At 37.7% G+C, this 18,966-nt stretch overlaps 1 protein-coding gene across 4 annotated transcripts in view; it reads right to left on the bottom strand.

Annotated features, from left to right (window-relative positions):
• Positions 1 to 18,966, bottom strand: part of DROSHA (drosha ribonuclease III) — a 122,760-nt gene that overhangs the window by 66,644 nt on the left and 37,150 nt on the right. For all 4 annotated transcript variants that reach the window (XM_010816832.4, XM_015459113.3, XM_005221630.5 and 1 more), the window contains 4 exons: positions 18,511 to 18,597; positions 11,656 to 11,727; positions 9,959 to 10,040; positions 8,924 to 8,998 (listed from right to left, as the gene is read on the bottom strand). In XM_010816832.4, the coding sequence (XP_010815134.1) occupies positions 8,924 to 8,998; positions 9,959 to 10,040; positions 11,656 to 11,727; positions 18,511 to 18,597 (316 nt within the window). The remainder of the gene's footprint in view (positions 1 to 8,923; positions 8,999 to 9,958; positions 10,041 to 11,655; positions 11,728 to 18,510; positions 18,598 to 18,966) is intronic.

The following is an 18,966-nucleotide window of genomic DNA, read 5'->3' as shown; positions in this document are numbered from 1 at the left end:
ATATTTACTGGTGTGAAAAAGTAGAAACTCAGGACAGATAACATGAGGTGAAACCCTGACAGGAATATAAGGAAAGGCAGACAGAACTAGAGAGTCCCAGGGCAAGAGCTCCATCCCTCACACCCAGCCTGGCAAAAAGGACATTGCAGAAATATTTGTGGGATGACTTTCTGAAGCAGATAAATAATGTGGCCACTTGCTCGCAGACTGCCATGAATCTACTAATGCTAATGAATTGGCTCTTTTGGTTTGTCTGCTTTGCTACATGTTTATGTTGGGGATTTATGGAACTATGTCACTGAGGGCTAGGAAATAATCTTTATCTCGTTGGCTGAGATAAATAGGACCCGATACAAATGAGAAATTAGAGCGGGTAAGCTAAGGTTAGCAGGAATTCTGCCAGCGCTGGGACAGGAACCGTGACAACGGCTCATTATTCGGGAAGAACTGGAGTTTGTGTTTCAGGGAATGAATCTGGACAGTCATTAATGAACTGACAGACTTTATAAACTGTTTCTTAGAGACTTAATTCTCACAGTTTATATCGCTTGATGATTTATATGGTTATTGGGAGGAGGGGCAACTTGCTAGGGAATTTGTATTAAGAATATACTGGTTAAATAAGTAGTTCTCAAGAGTATAATACTCAGTTTTAAGAAACATACAATACTGTCGTTCCCTACACTGAGAATAACTATATAACTGCATTACCTATATGCAGACATATAATTATGTCTCCCAAATATTCCTACAGGACACCTTTATATAATCTTAAATTTTGAAAACTTTTATTAATAGCACAGAATTTTCTCAACTCTCCACAAACAAAGCTACATTAAGACACTGTATCAATTTATGTCTTTTTCCAAACTACATTTCCCTCCTGGGAATTCTGATATACTCTTCCTCTTTGGCCCTCTGTGAGCCATAGCGAAAGAACTGCTTCTCCAAAATGAGACAATTTCCAAAAATCCATCTGCTACATAGTTGATTTGCAAAACTGATTTGGGATTCTCAAAGCTTTACTACAGCAATGATACAAGCAATCAACAGGCTTTCCTGTAAGTGCAGCCTTTCTATCTTGAATTATGCCCTGCCCTAGCCCTGGCTACAATCAAGATAAAACCTTAAACTGGCTCTGATATAATATGAGTTCATATCAACTGTCTAACTACTAAAGGTGGAGGCAGGGATAAGGAAAGAAACAAAAATTTGAGAAAACTCTTATGATATCAATAAATTGGTTGTTCTGTAATTTGACTTCTGGTAAACTGACCTGCACTGAAGAATCCTTGGTTTAATCTATTAGCTAAACTTTGGATAAATTTGTATAAAGCAACTGAGACAGCTGACTTCAAAGCAGGTCCACTGAGGAACTAGAGAAAAAGTATAATGACTGATAAACTTTCAATCTATGTATTATAATAAACTGTTACGAACAAAAAGCCGATGAGAGTAAGAGGACCACTAAATACTTGAAACACTATAAAAAAGTTGTTCATTCTCAGAGGAGTTCAAGTAAGAGGCAAATATTAATAATAACAATGAGATAACTTTTTACGTATCAGATGCTAGTAAAACCCAGTGTTGGCAGATGTATCGGAAAAGAGTGGTGTCAAAAATGCTGGTTAGAACTACAAAACTATATCCTTTCTAGAAAAAACTTGGCCAGCTCTTTCCAAATTTAAAATGTGCATACTGTCTTAACAAATAATTACTTCTAGAACTCCACCTTATAAAAACACACAAATGCAAAAGAATAGATGCATAAGACTATACCTAAAGTATTTACATGTAATGGTGCGGAGCCGGGGTGGAGGGGTTGCAGAATAGAGACTTCCAAAATACTCCTGACTAAAGGAACTGTAAAAAAACAAACCCGAAAAAAACAAACAAACAAAAAAAACAAACCCGATGTCTATTCATCTATAGAATGCCACACAGGTGTTAAAAATTAAGGCAATGTATTTGTGTGTGTGTGTGTGTGTGTGCATGTGTGTTAGTCACGAAGTCGTGTCCAACTCTCTGTGACCCCATGGACTGCAACCCGCCAGGCTCGTCTGTCCATGGAATTCTCCAGACAAGAATACTGGAGTGGGTTGCCATTTCCTTCTCCAATGTGAATTTTAGTAGTAGCAGTTTAGCCGCTAAGTCGTGTCCAACTCTTGTGACCCCACAGACTGTAGCCTGTCAGGTTCTTCTGTCCATGGGATTCTCCAGGTAAGAATACTGGAATGGGTGGGTTGCTATTTCCTTCTCCAACGTGTTTATATAGAGGATGTCTGAAACAGCTGGGTAAAAAAGTCAAGTTGTGTAACATGTTTAGTGTTATCTCACTTAAAGAAAAAAGTATAATTCTCTCTTTATAGGTGAAAACAAATACAAATCAAACCACTTATAGCAACTACTTATCCTCACACATCTAGAAGTTGGTGTTCACTTTTTTACTTCATACACTTTTGTACTGTTTATATGTGCGCGCGCACACACACACACACACACACAGACTGGACACAATTAAGGGCAAAGGTAACACTTCAATTTTGTGAAGAAAGAATGGTCTTTTCAATAAATGGTGCTAGTCAACTGAATGTCATATTGAAAACAATGAATCTTGACCCATATCTTATGTTATTTACAAAAACAAATCTGAGACAGATTATAGGACTAAATTTGTAGAAAACAGAGAGAGTATCTTGATGATCTAGAGGTAGGCAAAGTTTTCACAAACAAGATACAAAAAGCTCTAAGCAAAAAGGAAAAATAAGAATTAAAATTAAGAATTTCTGTTCATCAAAAAAAAAAAAAAAATCACCATTAAGATGGTGAAAAAGCAATCACAGAGAAGGTATTGGCAATACATATATTGGCCAAAAGACTCATATAATAAGTATATATAAAAAATACCTACAAATAAACAAGAAAAAGGCAAATAAAGCAACAGAAAAATGAACTAAAGGCTTGAATGCTAAGTCACTTCAGTCGTGTTTGACTCTGTGTGACCCCATAGACGGCAGCCCACCAGGCTCCCCCATCCCTGGGATTCTCCAGGCAAGAACACTGGAGTGGGTTGCCATTTCCTTCTCCAATGCAGGAAAGTGAAAAGTGAAAGGGAAGTTGCTCAGTTGTGTCTGACTCTTAGCGACCCCATGGACTGCAGCCCACCAGGCTCCTCCATCCATGGGATTTTCCAGGCAAGAGTGCTGGAGTGGGGTGCCATTGCCTTCGCCTAGAATAGGCACTTCAAAAGTCAACAAGGAAAAAACAAAAGTCAACAGGGAAATGGTCTATGTATGAAATGGTGTTCCATTTCATTAGTCTTTAGGGAAATGAAAATTAAAACCATACTGCGATACCTCTGATGCTCATCAGACTAGCTAACTTGAAAAAGAAAGAAAAACGCCAAGTGTTGGTACAAATGTGGAATAACTTGAACTCTTATCTATACTGCACATGGGACAGTGAAAAGGTACCATCATTTTGGAAAACTGTTTGAAAGTATCTACAAAGCAAAACTTAAAAGCATACAGAATATCCACTCCTAGGTAGATATCCACTACAGGAAAGCATAAATATGCACATCAAAAGGCATGTACAAGAGTTTGATGAACATATGCGTGCTATCTGAAAGAGTCAAAAACTAAAAATATCAGATGAGATCAGATCAGTCGCTCAGTTGTGTCCGACTCTTTGCGACCCCATGAATCGCAACATGCCAGGCCTCCCTGTCCATCACCAATTCCCGGAGTTCACTGAGACTCATGTCCATCGAGTCAGTGATGCCATTCAGCCTTCTCATCCTCTGTCATCCCCTTCTCCTCTTGCCCCCAATCCCTCCCAGCATCAGAGTCTTTTCCAATGAGTCAACTCTTCGCATGAGGTGGCCAAAGTACTGGAGTTTCAGCTTTAGCATCAGTCCTTCCAAAGAAATCCCAGGGCTGATCTCCTTCAGAATGGACTGGTTGGATCTCCTTGCAGTCCAAGGGACTCTCAAGAGTCTTCTCCAACACCACACTTCAAAAGCATCAATTCTTCAGCGCTCAGCCTTCTTCACAGTCCAACTCTCACATCCATACATGACCACAGGAAAAACCATAGCCTTGACTAGACGGACCTTTGTTGGCAAAGTAATGTTTCTGCTTTTCAATATGCTATCTAGGTTGGCATAACTTTCCTTCCAAGGAGTAAGTGTCTTTTAATTTCATGGCTGCAGTCACCATCTGCAGTGATTTTGGAGCGCAGGAAAATAAAGTCTGACACTGTTTCCACTGTTTCCCCATCTACTTCCCATGAAGTGGTGGGACCGGATGCCATGATCTTCGTTTTCTGAATGTTGAGCTTTAAGCCAACTTTTTCACTCTCCTCTTTCACTTTCATCAAGAGGCTTTTGAGTTCCTCTTCACTTTTCTGCCATAAGGGTGACGTCATCTGTGTATCTGAGGTTATTGGTATTTCTCCCGGCAATCTTGATTACAGCTTGTGTTTCTTCCAGTCCAGCGTTTCTCATGATGTACTCTGCATAGAAGTTAAATAAACAGGGTGACAATATACAGCCTTAATGAACTCCTTTTCCTATTTGGAACCAGTCTGTTGTTCCATGTCCAGTTCTAACTGTTGCTTCCTGACCTGCATACAAATTTCTCAAGAGGCAGATCAGGTGGTCTGGTATTCCCATCTCTTGAAGAATTTTCCACAGTTTATTGTGATCCACACAGTCAAAGGCTTTGGCATAGTCAATAAAGCAGAAATAGATGCTTTTCTGGAACTCTCTTGCTTTTTCCATGATCCAGAGGATGTTGGCAATTTGATCTCTGGTTCCTCTGCCTTTTCTAAAACCAGCTTGAACATCAGGAAGTTCACAGTTCACATATTGCTGAAGCCTGGCTTGGAGAATTTTAAGCATTACTTTACTAGCAGGTGAGATGAGTGCAATTGTGTGGTACTTTAAGCATTCTTTGTCATTGCCTTTCTTTGGGATTGGAATGAAAACTGCCCTTTTCCAGTCCTGTGGCCACTGCTGAGTTTTCCAAATTTGCTGGCATATTGAGTGCAGCACTTTCACAGCATCATCTTTCAGGATTTGGAACAGCTCAACTGGAATTCCATCACCTCCACTGGCTTTGTTCGTAGTGATGCTTTCTAAGGCCCACTTGACTTCACATTTCAGGATGTCTGGCTCTAGGTCAGTGATCACACCATCATAATTATCTGGGTCGTGAAGATCTTTTTTGTACAGTTCCTCTGTGTATTCTTGCCATCTCTTCTTAATATCTTCTGCTTCTGTTAGGTCCATACCATTTCTGTCCTTTATCGAGCCCATCTTTGCATGAAATGTTCCTTTGGTATCTCTGATTTTCTTGAAGAGATCCCTAGTCTTTCCCATTCTGTTGTTTTCCTCTATTTCTTTGCACTGATCGCTGAAGAAGGCTTTCTTATCTCTTCTTGCTATTCTTTGGAACTCTGCATTCAGATGCTTATATCTTTCCTTTTCTCCTTTGCTTTTTGCTTCTCTTCTTTTCACAGCTATTTGTAAGGCCTCCCCAGACAGCCATTTTGCTTTTTTGCATTTCTTTTCTTTGGGAATGGTCTTGATCCCTGTCTCCTGTACAATGTCATGAACCTCATTCCATAGTTCATCAGGGACTCTATCAGATCTAGGCCCTTAAATCTATTTCTCACTTCCACTGTATAATCATAAGGGATTTGATTTAGGTCATACCTGAATGGTCTAGTGGTTTTTCCTACTTTCTTCAATTTAAGTCTGAATTTGGCAATAAGGAGTTCATGGTCTGAGCCACAGTCAGCTCCTGATCTTGTTTTTGCTGACTGTATAGAGCTTCTCCAAAATGTCCATTAATCACAGACAGGTTAAATACATTTTAATTTAGTCACACTGTATAATACTATACAGCAACGAGAATGTGCCAACTACAGTTAACTATAACAGGTATTTCTAAAACAAAATAAAGAAGAAGATAGAAACAAAAAATATATACAATTCTAACTTTTATAATTCAAAAACAGGTAAAACTAATACATGGTATTTTCAAGACAGAATAGAGGTTGCCTTAAGGAGTCGGGTGGTGACTAGAAAGGGGCTCTTCAATGCTGGTAATCTTGAGTGGGGGGCTGAGTACACAGTTATATTCACTTGGTGAAAATTCACTGAGTCTTATGACAAGTGCACATTCAATATTTGTGTTCTACTTCAATCAAAGGTTTATTTTTCAAAAATGAGAGACAATACCAAAGAATGAGTGAAAACCACATTCACTCTCATTAATAACAAAATACATGAATATTTAACTAAGGCACTCTTATGACCGATTGTTTAAAGTCTATAAACAAGTATTTACTGAGCCCCTGCAATGTGCCAAGGAATATGTTAGTACTGATACAAGACAGACTGTTAACGCCTCAGCCTCATGGAGCTACAGTTGGAAGGAAGGAAGCAAAGAAACAAAGTCCAAAATGTGAAGAAGACTAATAATTCATTTTTTACAGCAGCATAAACTGATGGGATTCTTTTGATAAGAAATTTGGTACTACTTATCATGATCTTTAACAAATATCCATCTACTGGATGAATTACTAAAAATTAGGATGCAAAACATGTATCAGTATGACGACTAGCATGTAAAAAAGGCAAGAAGGGAAAAAAATGAAAATATACATCAAAATGGACACACCATTTTGAACTCACCATTTTCTAAAGATTTTTAGTGAAGTCATATTTTGAAAAACAAATCAAGCATAATTTGCCATCCAATAACAAACTGCATTTTATACAGAAAAAGGCATTTTTCTGTATCCTTCTGAGATTTTTTTTAAGTAAGTATATTTTCAAAGAAAGTCTAATGAAAAAGTCAATTCTGTTTAAAAATAAGCCAAGAGATCTTTTTCTTTACAACAACCTGAGTGTCATCCCTGCATAGTTACGAGAAACATTTTGTGAGAGTTGAAATCCCATAAAGTAAACACCTGACAAAGGATTTTTCTTTAAGATGATTTTAAAATAAGTGTCCACATTCTCTTAGAGATTTGTTTGTTCATAAAATTCCTAGAGGCAGATAGACACAGAAAGGAAAGGCTTTTCAACAAACTCACTCTAATACCATTTTCTCATAAGTTTACCATTAAAGCTCCATTACAAAATCATAGATTCATTCACTTGAAAAGAAAAAGAAAAAAAGGACCTCTCAATAAAATGAAACCAGGGGACTTCCCTGGCAGTCCAGTAGTTAAGACTCCATACTTCCACTGCAAGGGGTTGGGGGAGTGGTGATGGTAAGGGGGCCACAGGTTCCATTCCTGGTCAGGGAACTAGGATCCCACATGCTTTGTGGCATGGCCAAAACACAAAATAAAAAAATAAAGACAAAAAGAAATAAAATATGCAGATATACAAAAGAAAATGCTTTGAATACATTTTCCAAACAAAATAAACATTAACAATAAGCCACCTTGACTGAGTAGACTGAGGAGAGGGTACCAAGGACAAAAGCTGGAGGAAAATCTACACCAGAATGAATAGATAAGATAAAAACCACAAAAGACGAATCAGAGAGCCAGAGGCAAGTAAGGAGCGCGCAGCAGGCGGAACACACTAAAAGCCCAGGTATCATATCAGGGAGGAGATGCAACTGAAGCGTGTCCACTGGATTCGGTCTGACATCAGCAGCTACAGCGGGGTGAGGGCATGTAAGGGGGAGTGGAATGCCACAGCAAAGCCAGGCTGTGAACAGCCCAGAATCCAACAGGCTCCTGGACGGCTCTGAGGCATGGGGGAGGCAAGTGCTCCCCAACGTTCATGAGGAGGGGAGCATGAGCATGACGCTGAACTCGTGAACTGCTGATGTGTAAATGTGGGCAGAGAGCTGACACGCTGAAAAGCTCCCCAGCTGAAATGATAAACCACAGATTTACTGCAGCAGTCATTTTTTTTTTTCCTCCTGTATCACCAAGAGGCCCAAATTATCAGAGAAGAAAAGGCAAATGGTTGAACTGACATTTCCACAGAAGGTGGTGGTTATTAGCACAAGGGGCTGAGGCCACTAGAGCTGAGAGACAAAAGTCAGAGGAGAGGACTGAAGCAGGAAAGCAAAGAAAGGTGGCTGTACACATTGAGAAAAAAGAAGATTCAGGCAGAAGCAAAGGGAACAAGGAAACGAGGACCTGGAAGTATAAGTGGATGTCACCAGAAAGTGAGACATGAGAATGAGATTCCAAGGAAGAATTCACTTAGGATGGTGAAGATTTTACAAACAAAAAGGCGTCCAAATATCTCATTAAAAGCCCAACCATTTTTTAAAAAATTCTAAATACAATGCTGTATCTCACAGCTAGCCTCTTGACAAAAATTTTTAAAAGTTAAAATGTTGCTTTGAAAAACATAGCAGTCATATATTTACTTATATATATGTAATATAAATATTATATGTAATTAAATATATATTTAATTTCATGAGAATAAATTGTTCTTCACTATAAAATGAATAAAAGTATATGTCAAAAAAGAAAAAAAACTCCCATAAAACCACTATCTTACTACAACTATTACTCCAGTTATTCTTAGCATAGTTATAATCATATTGTTTATAAAATTTCATAAATTGTTTTCTAATTAAATATATACATTTTTTAAAGCCACACACATTTTTCCACTTTAATACTTGCATGATATTTTATCAAGTAGACTCTCAAATTTTTGAAATCAATTCTCCCACTGCTTATCTAATTTGGGGCTATCATAAATTATGCAGGGGTATAAATCAGCATGTATAATATTACATTTTCATGCCTCACCTGAGAAGTAGATAATTAAGTATCTGAGGTGGGAAAGTTGTCCCTAAAGATTAAAAGGAGAATGGCTCATTTTCAGATGTACTATCTCACCAGGTCACTGACAAGCCAAAAGATTTACCTGGAAGAAATCTTACAAAACGTGGCATAAAATGAAATCTTGGACAGCAGGGAGGACTGTCTTCAAACAAAGGACCTAAAGCAAACAAGTGAAAAGGAAAGAAAAAATAAATAAAACTGCCTTGAGAAACAAACACTGAAACTTAATTCCCAAGATTCATGATAATGAAACAAAAACACCACCACCAACAGAACTAGGGACATAACAAACACTGCTCCCACTTCTACTCAACAGCTGAATCAATCATGTGGCAACTGCCTCAAACATCCCATGAAGAGTGAAGAGACCCTCCCCGCCAAGAAAGGGAAGAATGAAAGCCCCAAGGATATATACAGTATATAGCATATACAGTAAAGCTAGTTTTAGAAATTCAAAGATATAAAGATTTTTGTTATAACTGAACTACTGCATGATAAATATGCCTGTGTTTTCGCTGTGTCCCATTTTAATCAATACAACTGGGGGGAAAAACAGAGAAATACTATTCAAAATTTGGTTTGAAAAGCTGTTCATCAACACACTGCTTTAAAAATAAATAAATGTCTGATGGAACAGACACATTTCCAAGAGTAAATCATCATCCAAGAACCAAGTATCAAGTTTTGAACCGATGTAGCATACGGTGTGTGTGTATTTTAAGAGTTAACTAAAGTTCTGTTTTAATGAACTGTCATTTTGGAAGAAGTTTATTACAGTAAAGTCCAACAGACTTAAGATATTAACTAATGAGATTTCCCCAACGCAGATAAATCAAGGTAGTTACTCAACATAACTGATACCATCTTCCTAGGTACCAGTTACTTAACAATTAATGATAATCCTTCATAATGGACATGGTCCATCTGTAGTTAAATGAGACCCATAACAACTCATTTATGTCAAATGATAAGAAGCATGCCTATGAATAATAAACTTTTCCCTGCAGTTCAAAAGTGAGAGGAATTTCAACTATGTACCCCCACTTTTTTATAAGAGTTTTCACATAAACCACAACATTCTCCCACAAGCGCTATACTTTTGTTAAATCCTATTTACCTTTGAGATTCCAGTCATACAATTCCAAAATATCTCTGAATAGGAATAATGAAAAGAGTTCAAGTCCTTTCACACAAAAATTCTGAAAAATAAACCAGAAACCCCAAATTACTGTAGTACTGCAACTATATATTAACTGATGCTTCAGCTTGTTTTAGTCAAGTGTTTTAAAAAGTGTCTAATGCAACTGTACTAAAACAGTTTAATTTCCTAAAAAACTCGGCCACTGTCCTATAGTAGCTCAGTGTCTTAAAACATTAATGAAGTAAGCAATAATGTCATTAGAATTCCTAAGAAAATGTGGGCTTGGCTCTTCTCAATGTACAAATAAAGTGATGTGAAATTTAGAAATCAAAGTCTCTTTCATGTCATATTTTTCTAACCCAATTACAAAACATACCAGAATCTCTTAGGGACTTTCTGTTAATTCAAATAACACACTGAGCAGCCAGCTCTGATAGATTTGTCCCCAGCACCACCCTCCCCTCCCACCTCTGCTCACCTCCACCCTTCAAACACACCCACAATCACTATTGCCAAGTTACCATAAATTAGAGGTCTCCGTGCCAAAAAAGTTCCAGCTCTTAATGAAGGCAAATAAAGGGCTACGAAAAACGACAGAACTTTGTACCAAAATTTCTGCTGTAAACAAGCTTAACAGATGATATATCTGCGAGTGAGACTTGTCTCATAATTCTTCCTCCTACTTGTTTTGCTCGGGGTTCATAAATCACCCTGCGTGAGATCACGCCAGAAGTCGTCAACTTTTACAATAGCAAATGAAGGCTTATGACCTTAAAAATCAAAAGGAAGCAAAAAAGCCCTTCCAAGCTGAAGAATGAAGGGGCGGCCCTTTCTCCTTAATTCTTTTTGAAAGACAGGTAGAATTAACAGGACTTGCCCAGAATGAAATAGGTGCAAACTAAGCATGCGTGTCATGCTCATCAATCCCCGTGGGTCCTCCGCTGCCCTCGACAGAGCCACACTGTTAAACAAGGTTTGCAAGAGGAGCCAGGGGCTCAGGAAATCGACCCCGACTCCAACACAATGTTAAGTGCACAAGCTTGTTTGCTGTCTGGTTGTTATTTCTTAGTGTGATTTGTTGACACCACTAAAGTCAAGATCAGGCAATGAATCATTCTGAGATTCACATTAATCTTGCTTTGGAATTTTAAACCTCTTGCATATATTTAGATAAATCTGCTGCTGAGCATCCGCAGTGAAAAACAATTAGGAAAAATATGTAAATATATGGGAAGAAAAATGAACCAAGCATTGATCTTGTCACTGGAGATAATGAATAAGATTATTCCCACAGTTATCAGATTCAGTTTCACTTTTCTAATTTCCTCTCTGATAACGACCAGTAACCAAAAGCTGTCCCTTGTCCAAAACAAACTAGAAACAGATGTAATGTTACCATCACGTAACTTTCAGTAGCTGCAACACAGAGGAGAAATGGGTTCAAAAATAGGTCAAAAAGTTGGAAAATGACCTGAATTTTAACCTCCTTCCTAAAGCTACATCTGACTACAGTTACGTCTGACTGGTCTTTTTCAACAGTGAACACAATACTTTAAGAGTATCCTTATGGCAAAAAGCCAGCGCTGGTCAAGTTCAATGCTTTAAAAATATATAACTATGGAATAAACAAAAGAGCAAACTGCATCAAGCTGTTAAATAATCTTCTCTCTTACCTCAGGCATCATCTCTTCTATGAAATGAATCGTGTAGTCTATGTTGAATCTAATTACTTTACACAGTGGAATCTGTAATAAGAAGAAGGAGAGGGTCAGTTTCAAAATGCCTTTCTGTGCTCACCACTGTACACGTGTTGGCTACCTGACCCAGAAGGCCATGAACCAAATGAGAAAGTTTCACCTTAATCTAAGCTGCTAACAATACTGCACATGAAGCTTGACCACAACTGCTGGATTTTAATGCAAGAACCCAGCTGACCTGGTCTCTACAGGAAACCTGCATAATGTTGGTGTTTAATTAACTGTAGCAGCAGCAGCAACACAAACATGACAAGAACTCGTTAAATCCAAATATACTGCCTCTGAAGAATTAATAAAACCACGAATACTTCTTTCTCTCGGGTTTTTAAAACCTTTCAGAATCTTCAGCTCTTCAGGCAGATCTGGGATAGCAGGCTGACAATTCATCAGTTACAGATTCATAAGTCACTGAAGTACACACAACTCATGCTGCCTTTCTGGCTCTGGAGCAAAAGCAAGCATGGCAATAAAAATAATAATAGCTAACACTTACTAGCTAGGTAGGCCCTGTTCTACTGTTTCATATACTGTCACTCACGTAGCCATCCTGTGAGATAGGTACAATTATTCTCCCTAGTGTACAGTGGAAGAAACAAAAAACAGAGAATCAGATACTTTGCCTAAGGTAGTGTGTGTGTGTGTGTGTGTGTGTGTGTGTGTGTGTGTTAGTCGCTCAGTCGTGTCTGACTTTTTGCGACCCTATGGACCATAGCCCACCAGGCTCCTCTGTCCATGGGATTCTCCAGGCAAGAGTACTGGAGTGGGGTACCATGCCCTCCTCCAGGGGATCTTCCTGACCCAGGGGTAAAACACGTGTCTCTTACATCTCCTGCATTGGTAGGTCGGTTCTTTACCACTAGTGCCAACTGATAACAGGGATCTGGTGAATTAGAAACCCTTGCTCCTGACCCCAGTTCTAAGCCACTAGGGTATCCATCTCTCATTACCTAACACTGTCCTAATAATATCTGTCCTAATGCTCAGAGTATGTGTGAAGATGAAGGAAAGCTCAGATGAAATAAATCCACATCTGTCTTGCTTTACAAATGTATCATTAGATACCAGCCTAGTGCCCACATTTAAGAGGTTTTCTCTAGGCCTATTTTTGAATGAACGGAGGACTGAAAAAGGGAGGGGTGTGAGGTTAGAGCAGTGGTTTGGCTGAGTAGCTGGAGAAAATAATAGACTCAGAAGCCCTAGAGATGTGTTAAGTAGGCTTTTCTGGCCACTCGATCTGTCCATAAGACGATTTTATATAAATGTCATCGTTTTTACAAACCACAGCAATTAGAAAGAAACAAATCTTAATTCCACCAGCAAAAGGAATGGTAAGAAAAACAGTCTTACAATGCCATCTACTGGAAGTCTTTTTCTCAGAAATGAAGTTTAGCTCTTAGGTGCTTTTTTTTTTTGAAGGATAGTGGCTAATTTAAGTGAAATTCATAATTAACTTTAATAAGAGATCCATTTTCAACTTTCTCATGGTAATGCGTTCTAAACCAGCTGAAGCGACATGCTAAGGTCACTATCATTTTGAAGTTCTTTCTTCCTACAAGCATTTAAAAATATTTGAGCATAGTTTATGAATAATTTGTGCAATTATTCACAGTTTTAAAATACATTACTAACAACCAATAGATTCACAGATACTCTAAAATAGGCCACACCCTCTATCTTTTAAAAAGGCAGAGATCTAAGAGAAAAGCATGAAAACAAGCATAAATAGAGTGTGATACAGTGTAACCTGTCAGAGTGACATTAAAAAAACAAACAAAATGTTGAATAGTATAAAGTACAAAAGAATCAAAGAGGAGGTAACATTTGAGTTGAGTCTTTAAAGATGAGAAGGAATTTTCCAGGTCATTCAGAAAATTAACTGGGAAAGAAAAAGGTGTTTGTTTATTCTTTTAAATTAATTTTTATTGGAGTAAAGTTGCTTTATAACGTTGTGTTAGTTTCTACCGTACAGCAAAGTCAATCAGTCACAGATATACATGTATCTCCTCCCTTTTTTATTTCCTTCCCATTCAGGTCACCACAGTGCATTAAAGAACAGGAATTTAGTTTCTAGCAAGACAGAGAAAAAGAAGCTGGAGCCAAAATAGGTCATTTAGCTCTTCAGGAGTGAAATGAATGAAGACAGAGACACAAGGAAATTCTAGAAAGTATGAACTATATTCTGCAGATCTTATAAACCAGGTTAAGGATTCAGAGCTATCCTTATGGCAGCAAGAAGTCATTCAAGTGCTATGAGTGAGAGACCAACACAGTTTCACATGGTCGATGTGTAAACAGGGTGGGAAGGGTGTACAGAGGAGCAAGGCAAGAGACCAGGAGCCTAATGGAACAGCCCAGGAGCCAAATGAAGAGAAGTCCAAAAGAGGAAGGGGAAGACTTTTAGACATAGGAGATGGGACGGAAATCCACAGCGACCATTCTGACCTGGAAATGAAAGACGGAGAACAGAGGATGATTTCCAGGTTTCTAGCCTAAGGGAATAGCTAGGTCAGGATGACATCAAAACAAGGAAATTCACAGGGTGTAACCCTAAGTCCCTTAAACTCAGTATGTAGAGAAGATGACCAGCTCAGTTTCACACAAGTTGAGGGTGAGGTACCTGAGGGGACATCAAGGTGGGTGTGTCCAATGCGCAATCTGAAATGTGAGTGTGAAGCACAGAGCCATGTGTCACAGCTATAAATATTGATGTCAGAACATGCATGAGAGGAAAAAACATGGGTGACATTGCATTACGTGGGGAGTGCATTCAGGAGAGAAAAGGACCAGAGCCCTTGGGAAGAGTCAAGAGGCAGAGAAAGAGCAGAAGTGTAAACTTTACTCCTTCCGCTCTGTGCAACAGCAGCTCTGCTGATGATTAATGCAACTACAGTTCCTTCCTCAATGACTTCACCTAAAATCACTGTGGGGGACTCCTTTAACCTCTCCTCTTACACATGCTGTATTTCCCTTGGGGCAGTCACCCATACCACTAGAACTCTTCTCAGACACACAAATTTGGGAAGGCAGAATCTCCCTTTCTATTCAAACTTGCATCTCTAAGACTCAAAGAGAACTTGTCCTTTTCCTATATATTGGGAACTCAGTTGATCAAGAGCTCAGTCGGCCAATCAAACAATATAAACACCTTTGATCTTTTCTTAAAACATGTTTGAGTAGTGACTAACACTAACTCCCATCTCATCCTACCAGAAACAAATCAAAAAACCATTCCTAAACTTCTATATTCTAACTCTACTATTTCCAGGCACTAAATGACTACAATCCAGGACAGAGAGGCCATTGGAAATGGAAAGCCAATTAAGGCAGCAGGGAAAGGATCATGGCGTTTCTTTGTGCTTTTGAGGGCAGGATAAAATATTATGTATGTACAACACAAATCTAAGTAACCATAGTTATGTTATCGAAGTCCTTAAAAGCACCAGGTATTATAAGTAATAACAAATGTACTACATAAATAGATAAAATTCTCCTGGAATGTTCTATACTTAGCCAACAAGGCTTTCAATCCACTTTAATTCAAGAAGACCTTAAGAGAACCTGTCAAAACTAAACTGGGTTGAGATTCTAACATTACCATCATTTACATGCCCTTCATGCTGATGTGTTCTCTCTGGCAAGAAAATGAATCAGCACAGTAAAGTGATTTAATAATTCTTTTTCTTGGGAGGCTATTTCAAATTCAAGAGGCCTTTGATGGATCTAATTCCTATGAACTGTACAACATTTAGCTTAAAACTCGATTTATTTTATCAACATCTCTAACATAAATGATGGGGCTTATCTTCTCATTACAGAGTTAAGTTCTCAAGTTCTGAGAGCTTGAATATTTATAAATATATATATATATATATATATATATATATATATATATATGCTGAAGCCAGGAATTTTTCAGTCCTATCTTTTATTTTATAGCAACAGTAACAACTGCAATTAATTTCACACTAGCAGCCTCTCAGTGCCAAAACCTTGTGTTGAGAAACTTTAATAAAGCTCAAAGAATCACTTCCATGTCACATACGTACCAATAATCAGTTTTTAAAAAAAATAAGAATTAGAAGAAAAACTCAAATGTCTGTCTGACATCTTATCCAAAATAATAAGTGCCAAATGTACTGTGTATTAAACATCATGATAAACACTTTTCATGTGTCATCTCATTTATTTTTTTATAAAAGCCAGTAAGAGTACCATAACTAATAACCTCTATTTTACAGATGAGAAAAGTCAAGGCTTATAAAAATTGAAAGGTCAAATCATACAGCTAGTAAATAGAATCATTAAGGTTTAAACCCTCTCTGAAGCCATACAGCTTCCTTCTTTAAAGTGACCCTAAAAGTTAAAATGAGATCTATATTACTTAAAGGGAATTAAGAGATAAGATAGATAATTTTCAAGTATTTTCATGGTAACTAACTATTGTATTTGCAATTCCTCTGAGGGAAAAAAGAGAGAAAAGTATAACGTAGGGGCTCAGTTCAGTTCAGTTCAGTTCAGTCGCTCAGCCGTGTCCGACTCTTTGCAACCCCATGATTCAAAGCACACCAGGCCTCCATGTCCATCACAAACTCCCGGAGTTCACTCAAACTCATGTCCATAGAGTCGGTGATCCCATCCAGCCATCTCATCCTCTGTCGTTCCCTTCTCCTGCCCCCAATCCCTCCCAGCATCAGAGTCTTTTCCAATGAGTCAACTCTTTGCATGAGGTGGCGCAATGTAGGGGCAAGTTGGACTAAATGACTTCTAAAGGCCTTTGCAACTCTAAGACTGAGATTTAGTGTAACAAAGGGTTTGAGGGCCTAATTGAGACATTTAAAAAGTAATAAAATAAGAAACCTCCAAATTTAAAAACATCCTAGTGCCTTTTCATAAAAACCGTTTAAAAATTGTCTAAACAACCTAAACATCCATTGACAGATGAATGGATAAAGAAGATGTGGTATGTATATATAATGGAATACTACTCAGCTATAAGAAAGAACAAAGTGGGGAGGGAGGTTTAGGAGGGAGGGGACATATGTATACCTATGGCTGATTCATGTTGATATTTGACAGAAAACAACGAAAAAGCAATTCTTCTTCAATTAAAAAAGTAATTAATTAAAAAAGACTGAAATGTCATCTGAAGCAACAAGGATGCAATTAGAGATTATCGTACTAAGTGAAGTAAGTCAGAAAGAGAAAGACAAATGCCATACTGTGTCACTTACATGTGGAATCTAAAATATAGCACAAATTAACCTATTTACAAAACAGAAACAAATACACAAACAGAGAGAGTAGATTTGTGGTTGCCAAGGGAGAGGGGAAGAAGAGGGATATACTAAGAGATTGCAAACTATTACACTTAGAATGGATAAAACAACAAGATCCTACTGTGTAGCACAGGGAACTGTATCCTGGGATAAACCATAATGGAAAAGAATATAAAAAAGAATGTATATGTGTGGATAACTGAGTCACTTTGCTGTACAGCAGAGATTAGCACACCATATAAATCAACTTTACTTCAATTAAAAAAAAATAGTCCAATTTAAAAGTTTGTCAGTATGGATGATGATGGATGTTAACTAGACTTATCATGGTGATCACTTCACAATATATACAAATACCGAATCATTATGCTATATATCTGAAACTAGTAACATTATATGTCAATTATACCTCAATAAAAAATATAGTTCAATATTACATGATTTTCTATATTATGGTTCACCCTAGAGATATGTGATATGTATTATCAAGTGATTTTATTTTTACACTTACAATGTAATCATCTTCTCAAAAAAAATTCTCTGAGATAAAATATACTGTGGCATAAAGAAAATCTCATTAAGAAACAATTTGTTTTAAATTAGTATCACTACTATGGAATCATGTCTACTAAAAAAAAAATAGAAAGTGGAAAGATTAGACAAAGGTTTTATTCTTTACTCTTCAATGGAACAGAATTTCACATTTCAAATAAACTAAAATAACTTTTCAAACTGCAGATATAATTTCTTTTATGTAAACCGGAAAGAATTAACGAACATTCTACTTCAATGTACATATACCGTAGCTATAAATTCAGTAAGTTCTATAGCAGTGTCTTGACTGACTCATGGATACCTCTACACTCCCTTCCTGAGTCACCAGTGAATTCCACTCTACATCCAACTAGAGTACACAATAAGACAACCCCTAAGACAGCTAGCTTTGAAATAGAAAGATTTTGACTTACAGGACTTCCATCTGAACCGATTACCAACAGATCAGCCTTAATACCTGAGAATATCATGATCTGTATGTCAAAGTCTCTTAAAGAGGACGTCTTCCTGGGATGCAAAAGCAGAAAACTATGAAGTTAACTCAGGCCCTGAACAAGCTCCATTTCTTTACCTGTGACTCACAGACTAAGTACTAGCTTCTCCTTAAAACTTTCCAGCTCTCTTTTGAAGGACACCCACCCCAAAATAGCTTTGACACATTACTCCACAGTTTATCCTTCTTTTTCAATCTTTCACACTCTCAAAATGTTATTCTGATACATGTTTACTTACACCATCTAATGCGGACCAAACCTGTGACTCATTAGCACAGATGTCACACTCCCACCTGACACACACTGCCGCTGACTTCCTGTAGCTTAGGCAAAGGGATGTAAAGTAGTTGTTACTTAGAAGTCAGAGGAAAAGAAATTTCCTTTGACTTTTAGAAAGAAAAGGGGGCACAGGGAAGGAGAAAGCTGGCCAATTAGCACATACTTACATTGGTCAGGGGGGCGTGTGCAAACATAGAAAATCCTTCAAAGATATACTCGTGATCATCATATTCAATAACAGTTGGCCTGTCAGTCTAAAAGCAAACAGAAACATGAAGCATGAACAAATGATATGACTTTTACATGCACAGTATCTATCAGGACAAAAGCAACCAACCAAAGCGACCAAGTACAGACTCCTGCTCACGTTCACCCAGACACCAGGGAGAAACTTTACAAAGAAGTTTAACTCTAGCTTGGTAGGATTCTCTGACTTCAGTTATATACTAGACAATCAAGGAGGTTTATTATGGCTGCCATAAAGGAAAAAAGGCTACATGACTTCATTTTCTAGGAACTTGTTTTATTTAATCTCATAATACTACCAGTCCTGTTCTTACTAAACTGTATTTCTGTACTAACAGAAGTCCTAACAAGAAAAAGATAATCACACAGCCAAATCA

Source organism: Bos taurus, chromosome 20, assembly GCF_002263795.3.
Source record: "Bos taurus isolate L1 Dominette 01449 registration number 42190680 breed Hereford chromosome 20, ARS-UCD2.0, whole genome shotgun sequence".
Classification (NCBI taxonomy): domain Eukaryota; kingdom Metazoa; phylum Chordata; class Mammalia; order Artiodactyla; family Bovidae; genus Bos; species Bos taurus.
The sequence above is the reverse complement of the archived record's forward strand: the minus strand, read 5'-3'. Positions and strand labels throughout refer to the sequence as shown.